General features: G+C 41.0%; 1 protein-coding gene across 1 annotated transcript; it reads left to right on the top strand.

Moving 5' to 3' along the window:
* Positions 1-796: 796 nt before the first annotated feature.
* LOC124789600 (cuticle protein 16.5-like) lies at positions 797-7,487 on the top strand. Its single transcript, XM_047257010.1, has 2 exons — positions 797-928; positions 7,145-7,487. Exons 1-2 carry the CDS (start codon positions 917-919, stop codon positions 7,394-7,396), a joined length of 264 nt encoding a protein of 87 aa, XP_047112966.1. The 5' UTR covers positions 797-916; the 3' UTR covers positions 7,397-7,487.
* Positions 7,488-8,225: the final 738 nt, after the last annotated feature.

The raw sequence follows: 8,225 nt of genomic DNA, 5'->3' as shown, positions 1-8,225 counted from the left end.
AACTCAAATTTCATCACGAGTGATGATTCGTTCCACAAGAGAATTTTACGCGTATTTCTTTTTAATCAAATTGCGGCAGGCGTTCAGGCATCGTTGTGTTTTACTTGACAAACTTTACACACACTTTGTTCTTCTTCAAAACATTCAGGAGAACGTCTCGAACATTTGATTTATGGATGTTCAGTTCGTTGCTCCATCACCATTTGTAACACAGTAGTGTTGACTCGCTACGGTTGTTCGTACACTACTTAACAATGCCTGCTCACAACTGACTGGTCGAATACACATTTGTTCTTTACAGTAGTTAGTTCAAGTTACCATTGAAGTTACTGCGTGGCCGTTGCTTATATACCCCGGATTAATTAACACGGCTGGAACTGTGAACAAAGAGTAACTCAGAAATTTAAAAGACTGATGCGAAAGGTATGAAAAACCAAATTTCGATTTTGCATTTTGCAGTGTCGGTCTCATAAATAGAGGTAATTCTGACCAAAGGAGAAATATAGATGACAATTCAACGAAGATTCTCTGACGGGTTGAACAGTGCTACACTGTTAAGACCTAACTGCAATGTGCTACTGAGAATCAACGTTACGACTACATTTTGAGCTTGATTTCAAGCGAAATGTGAAATCCAGAGTGTAGACTTTAGTGCCAAGTGTGAAACGCAGGAAATCGACGACGGTTATTGTAGACACGTGCGTCGGTCCCGAAAACAGAGTTATCTAGAGGGCGTGCGGGTGGCGTGGGCGCTGACCGTGACGCATTACCAAGAGGTGCGTGGCGGAGCGGGTGTCGCGTTGCTAGGGCGTGGCAGACGCAGTCGCCCAGAGGAGGGGGAGGGGCCTATAAAACCCGCCGCACTCCAGCTGTGGGCACAGTTAGCCAGAAGCCGACTACCAACCCAACACTCACCATGTACAAGCTGGTAAGTCTCCTAGCACGACCAGGGGCTCATCCTCCGTGTTCGTATGGAGGCCGTCACACAACTCTTGACCCGTTTCCGTCATGTAGTTAAGTGCTCTACACATAGTACTACTTTGCGCCTCCTACATCTCCATCACTCGCGTTTAGTAATAAGTAGCGACTAAACTTTCAGTCATGAAATTGTTGTCTGCGATAATACGGCAAAAAAATTCGAAGTAAATTAGTCAGAGGTGCTTAATTTTATGATCTCGCATTGCACTTTCTAGGGGTTGTACTGGCAACATAAATGTTTATATATTAGCCACAGCTACGGTTGAGTTGAAGACTATCCCTACTAAGTCCTGGGCGTAGATTGGATTTATTCTTGAAATATGTCTTCTCCTCTCTGACAATGTCTGTCAATCGGAATTGTCATCTGACTTTGCAGATAACACTGTATTTGCCAAGAATTCTTCCTTATAGTCCACAGGAAGAATGATCCAGCTCGTTGTCTAGTGATTATCGTTCCTGCCTTTAGATCGCGAGATCCCGGATTCGATTCCCGGCCATGTCGGAGATTTTATTCGCTCGCTGACAGGAAGTTTGTGTCATTATTATTATTCCATCTCGTCATCACCGACACGCAAGTCACCAATTTGCCATCAGACAGAGGAAATTTGGCTAAGCGACCGAACAACCACGTTGGGTGGGGTATCCCGGTCGATGATGCCATACGACCATTTTATTTTTACGTGGTACACTAAAGGTTACATTTTTTAACCAGTTTCCTCACAACAGCTTTTATGATAGAATGTGTATCTTGTGTAGCCTGCGTGAGAATGTCGACTAGTGGGGTCAGTCATGGACATTTGTTAATTTTTGGACTTGAACTGATCTGGGAGACCATTTCCTAGAAAATTCTTCCGCTAGGAGGTAAAAATACGCTTAATCTAAACGTCTGCCACGTACGGCGAGGTGACGCTCCTGATTCACGTCATGTATCCCAGTGATAACTACCCAGAATCCACGTCTTCTAGTTGCTCCGAATGTGCGCAGTTCCTTACAGTTTCCAGAGCATTGTCGGCGGAGGTGAATAAAGTTCTTGCTTCGTGAGCACGATAACCAAATCTGCATATTCGTAGCGCAAGATGAACATTTACAAAGTTAAAATTCTTTAGCCAGAAGTCGTACCACCATCACGAAGACCACAGGCTAAGTGACAATTCAGAACATAGATAAGTCAGAAAACAATGAATTTATTGTACAAAGGTACTGATGTAAATTTGTCCAATGCAACTAATAACCTTCCAGAACAATTAAAACAAATGATTCCTTCGTTTTGCGTGCTGAAGTCTCCGTTACTAATTTCACTTAGTCTATATTTTTGTAACATAGATGTACTAGCTTTTCTACAGCTAGATAAATTTGTAAGAAGAATGCTGATATAAGCCGGCCAGTGTGGCCACGCGGTTAAAGGCGCTTCAGTCTGGAACCGCGCGACCGCTACGGTCGCAGGTTCGAATCGTGCCTCGGGCATGGATGTTTGTGATGTCCTTAGGTTAGTTAGGTTTAACTAGTTCTAAGTTCTAGGGGACTGATGACCTCAGATGTTAAGTCCCATAGTGCTCAGAGCCATTTGAACCATTTTCTTGCTGATATAAGTAGGTCGAACTATGTAATGTTATTTAACAGTTTCTTACAATGAGACGTGACTTAATACCTAAAAGCATTTTACTTGCCAAATCAAATGACTACAATGTGAGGATGTCGTAAGATAACTTGGTTAACGCAGTGCTACGAAACTTTAGAAAACTTCAACACTGGGTACTGCATTAGCTCCAGTAGTCCTGTTTTCCATGAGAGACACGAATCTTTTTCGAGAAATTGGTGGCCGATGAATCATTGCAGTAAAGCATACAACACAATTTAAAAAAAAAAAACAGTCTTTGAAGAGTAGCTAATTTCTGATCGGTTTGAATTTCATTATGAGCCACATTTTCTTCTTTTCTTAAAATCCCGTATTTATTAGCAAAGAGGAACGTTAGTTAACAAACGTTGGATCACTATTTTTTAATAAGAGTCACACCGTTTCATTTTTCATTAGTGATCACATGAAAATGCCGGTATTCACAAAGAATTAAATTTTGGTGAAAAAAGGAAAGAAGTTAAACAGGAAATAAAATAATTTTTCTTGAATTTGGACAGTATTGTTATGTTATTTGGACAGTATTATTTAAGCATAAAGCTTTTCGCATGTACTAAATGTGTGTTTATTTCCATAGATTACTAATTAAAAACAAAAGCCATTATTTTGTTAAACAATAATGATTGATTATTTATTATTTAACATATGTGTTTTTAATAAATACGGAATTCAAATAAAAGTAAGATATCTTGTTCCAAACGAGAATCGAACCAGTAACTTGACGATCACAAAATTGCTACGCTACAAGTTAACTACGGACAATTTACGAATATTTTATGCTTACAGAGATTGAAAATATTTTAACCTTCAAAATCGACTGTTTCGAGTTTCTTTCATAGACTTTCGTCATATTGCTTCAAGAAATTCAAGGGCGGTCACTGACCCTCAAACTTGACAAGTAGAAAGAAAACGGAAGAGTGCTGGACCGTAAGGTCGCCCGTTTAGACTAAAAAAGCTCATCTATGAGCACGATATTTGGAGAATGCTTGTTTACTTAGATCCCGTGTCAAACTCACTTGCGAAAATCTCACTTTGGCGTCTCCGAGGGAGGCAGTTTCCCTCTTTCTATCTCAGTTTGTACGAAACATTACTTCCGTCAGAAATTGCACCACACTTTGTTGCGAGTACTGTCGATGACAGAGCTAGCAAAAGACAGCTAAAAAATTTGCCATGCGAATATGATAGACGCCACTGTTCGGGCAGAATTATCTGCAGACGACCTCTCGGGAACCATGCAATTTTAGCTATCAATAGCTGGCGCAGACGAGTTCACTCTACACCACTGCAGCCGGTACGCCTCACCTCCTGGGATTACCGAACGTGTCTGTATTAGGGCCACTGCACCGCCGTTACGTGGGGCGTCCGTTGTCCGGCTGCAGTGGGATATTCCGAGGACAAATTTACTTCGCCGCTGCAGTGAAGCAGCAAGCAGTGCAACCGCAGCGGCGTTACGTGCAGGCGCGTTGTCAACTGCATGGTCATCGTCTCCGCGGCTAAATCTGGAAATGCCGCAGCTGCCGATCGCCTTTACGCAACACGTATTGATATGTAATTGTCGCCTCGTCGCATCGCAGCTCCATTTAGCCAAACTAATCCCGAATTACATTAGCGTTATGCATGATCGCCGTAACCACTTTGTGGTCAGTAAGCTGTGACTGTTGTTTTTCATATTTAGCTCCGTTTCACCTTGCAGGGAATATAAACAAATATGTAAACATTTGCTACTGTGCGTATTTCAACGCATTAGCAGAAGTCTGTTAATTTTTATGGTTGGAATTTAAAAAAAAAACTACAAGAGTCCATAGGGGAAGATGATCCATTTCCTTTAGCAAACAGACATACAGTTCTGTTCTTTAAATGGCGTCTGTTGCACACTTTCGTTTAAAGGGAATCGTACATAATATAGATCTTCTAGCAGAAAGTCCCAGGCGTATGATCAGTACGAGTAGCAGTGAAATTTGCTTAGAAATGACGTATCAGGATAAAAGTTATTCCAAAATTAAGTTCTGTTTGCAGAAAATAGCAGCAGAATATCTTCAAGGTAAATACTAAACTTACGGCATTCAAAGGAAGTTAGGTAGTTCGGTCTAAGTAAGGTACCAACATCTACACAGTGGAATAGATTGGCAAAGCCTTGTCTCTGGTTTATCAGTTACTCGCACCTTTGGTCGTACCTTCTGTGGAATACTCCAGATTTATCTATATCGTACCGCTACTGTTAATAGTAGATGAAAGACAATTGTTGGATTCTGAAAAATCTTTTCTGATCAGTCGACGGTTTGTCATTGCGAATACTAGACTCTAACAAAACGAGAAACTAGAAGAATAGAAACTACAGACACGAACATCCTCAGAACAACAATGGCATATGCTTTACTGTAAAGACGGCAACAGAAAATATCTGAAGGTATTTAACCTGAATGAGAATACCTTAAAAACAGCTAAACTACAAGGAACACATGATAAAAATTGATGTGGTGGGAATACCGTTTAGGTCTGTGAGAAGTAAATCAGCCAGGAACATTTTAATCGTTAACGACGTTAGTGAGGATGATGATAATCAGTATGTCTTGAATCTTCTCCTCTTAACAGCAGTAAATTCTGACTTCCTACCAAAGAAACCGTTTTATTAGCAGAACGTCTACAATATGTGATAAATCTACTAAAGACGTTGCCTACACTACGATTGTCCGTCCTCTTCTGAAGTTTTACTGCGCAATAAAGGAACATTACCAGACAGGATAGATGGAAAACATCGAAAAGGCTCAAAGAAGGACTGCTTGTTTAGCATTATCGCGTAATGGGGAGATAGTGTCAGGGATATGAAAAGCGACATGGTGTGGCAATCAATTAAAAAGAGCAATTTTTATTATGGCGAAGTCTTTCCACGAAATTTCAAACACCAGGTTTCTCGTCCGAATGGCAAAGAAGTGTTGACTTCCACTTACATGCAGGACAATGGCTGTGTAATAGAATAAGAGAAATCAGAAATCACTCGGTAAGATTAGTTTGTGCGTGTTATTTGAGAGTGGAACGGTAGGAAAATAGTCTGAAAGTGATTCTATTAACCCGCTGCTAAATATTTAAGTCCGCATTGAAGAATAGTCGTGTAGATGCAGGCTTGCACAAGTGAGCAGTTATTAGTATAAACACTTTCATCGAATGTACTACCCGACGTAATCGTTGCTGAAGAATGCTATGTAGATACACAAGAAGACAAATATTTAATAACACGCTATTTTAACAATGAATAGTTTAGTCTACAAAAGATAAACATAATTGCGGATGGATGTTTCTGGACACTCGACGTCTTTGTATTTAATCCCCAAACATAATCGTATCGTACTAGTACATGATATTCACTTCATTTTATTTATTTAATCTTGGGAGATTAGGGACTTGAATCCATCTCTTATATCTAACTAGGAGGTCTACATTACATTCATTACAGCGAGAATGTAAGTTTCATCTAATATGGAATGATTGATTTATAAATTACTATGATATAAATAGCGCAGGTAAAGCATAGTTTATGTTCGTTCATGACAAGTACAACAATGAAGACAAATTTAAGGCAAGTAGATACGAACAATGAGGTCTGATACCAATGGCCATGTGATAAGTCATGGGTAGCGTGTATGCTCGTATGATTATATTTTTGTCATCATTATCATCTGTGTTCTGACCAAAGGCAGGTTTCCACATGGTAACTCTCCACGCTGTCCTGTCGTCTGCAAACCTCTTCCATAATTTCCGCTTCCCTTGATGTCGTCTATCATCTTGTATCTTCTCACACAAAGTGGACCTTCCAAATCGTCTGTTAGCAAGTATTTCCGTCTCAACGAATGCCCCTTCCAGCTCTTCTACCTTTCTTTTATAACCTGCAGTAGTCTTCTTCTCTCACCAACCCTTTCCAACACTCTTTCGTTACTCACACTTTCCCTCCAGCTTATCCTCTCAATTCTCCTGCACATACACATCTTCAGTACTTCTAGCTTTCCTTCATACACTCACCTCTGTCTCCATGCTTCTGCCCCATAGAATGCACACTCCAATTAAAGACTTGCCAAGCCTTTGCCTTAGACCTTTATCTAGTTTGCTATATTATCTCCTCTTCCTATTGAATGCCTCCTTCACTATAGCAGCGCACGTTTTCACCTCTTCATGGCATGTCACGTTTTCAGTTGTCTTACCAAGATCTTGCTAAGCCGATCACCATACTCTTTGTTTTTGCTGTACTGATTCTCATTCCACACAAGCTTCATTCAGAGCTATTAACATTTTGTTTGCAGTTCGTTCACTTTCTGCCTCTAATACCATGTCATCAGCAAATCTAGTGCATTCTATACTCTTTCCACCAATACGTATTCTGCTAATTTAGCCTAAGCCTTTCTCAATAATCTCTTCTTCGTGATTTAACCAAATAGCACCCAAATGACCCTAATAGAGGACCCAGGTAAACTTAATATTTAAGTTAGAGGGCAAGGAAAGTCAAAGCGAATGTCTTATCACTATTTCCTGCCGTGCCAACAGGTTGTCCTCGCCGCCGTGCTGGCCGTCGCCGCCGCCGCCCCCGGCTTCCTGGGTGCACCTGCTGTCGCCTACACCGCCCCTGCGGTGGCCGCCGCCCCCGTGGCCTACGCCGCCCCCGCTGTCGTCAAGGCCGCCGTCGCCGCCCCTGCTGTGGCCTACGCCGCCCCTGCTGTAGCCTACGCCGCCCCCGCCTACCACGCCCCAGTAGCCTATGCCGCAGCTCCTGCTGTTGTCAAGACACACTACTTCTGAGAAGACAACCAGGACCACCTGCTTTATTTATCTGCAATGTAGATAACAGCATGCTTGCAGCACATAAATAAATTCAGTTTCTCAGCTGAAATGCATGCCTTTTTTGTTTTTTATCCTTTTTTGTTTTGTAAAGTCACAAACACAGGAAAACTGGGAGTGCATACGTGTGTATACTGCGCAAGGAGAACAAGGTGACCGCTTTATAAACAGAACAATTTCTTTGCGTTTTTCCCGCCTTATCTCACAAAAATGCTGTCATAACTACTATCGACTTTTTGGACAGGTAGTTAGACATTTGCGTGGCCCACCGATCATAACTGCGTTTTTTCTTTATGTTCTGTAAGTAATCAGTAGTTTTACATTGTACAAATTATGGCAGTATGCTGACCATTTACGTGACTGAAGAAAACTTTGTTTACACACAGTGATTGGCACTAAATCACACACACACACACACACACACACACACACACACACACACACACATACATACATACACACACACATACGTTAGTTGACCATGTGACATGAGTCCAGTCTTGGTTTCTTTTTCGGTTTTATTACCTAACAGACTCTTTCCATCAATAGGTAGGTGTCAAATATCTTGTGGCTGAATATCTCACTACTTTCTTTACAACATTAAGGCTACTTGTTGGACAGAGATAGTCATTTTACTTGTAATATATTTTTCGATATGTAACTTTTTTTCTGATTGCAGTTGAGTCTCGTTGACAAACTTCATAAAAGAGTAGACAAATGATGTTAGTTGTTGTGAGCAACTGTGTAAAGAGCTTGAAAATTTTTGGAAGATTCCTCCAAGATAAACAAC

Source organism: Schistocerca piceifrons, chromosome 3 (genome assembly GCF_021461385.2).
Source record: "Schistocerca piceifrons isolate TAMUIC-IGC-003096 chromosome 3, iqSchPice1.1, whole genome shotgun sequence".
In the NCBI taxonomy this organism is placed as follows: Eukaryota; Metazoa; Arthropoda; class Insecta; order Orthoptera; family Acrididae; genus Schistocerca; species Schistocerca piceifrons.
Note: the sequence above shows the minus strand (reverse complement) of the source record. Positions and strands in the feature narration are given on the sequence as shown.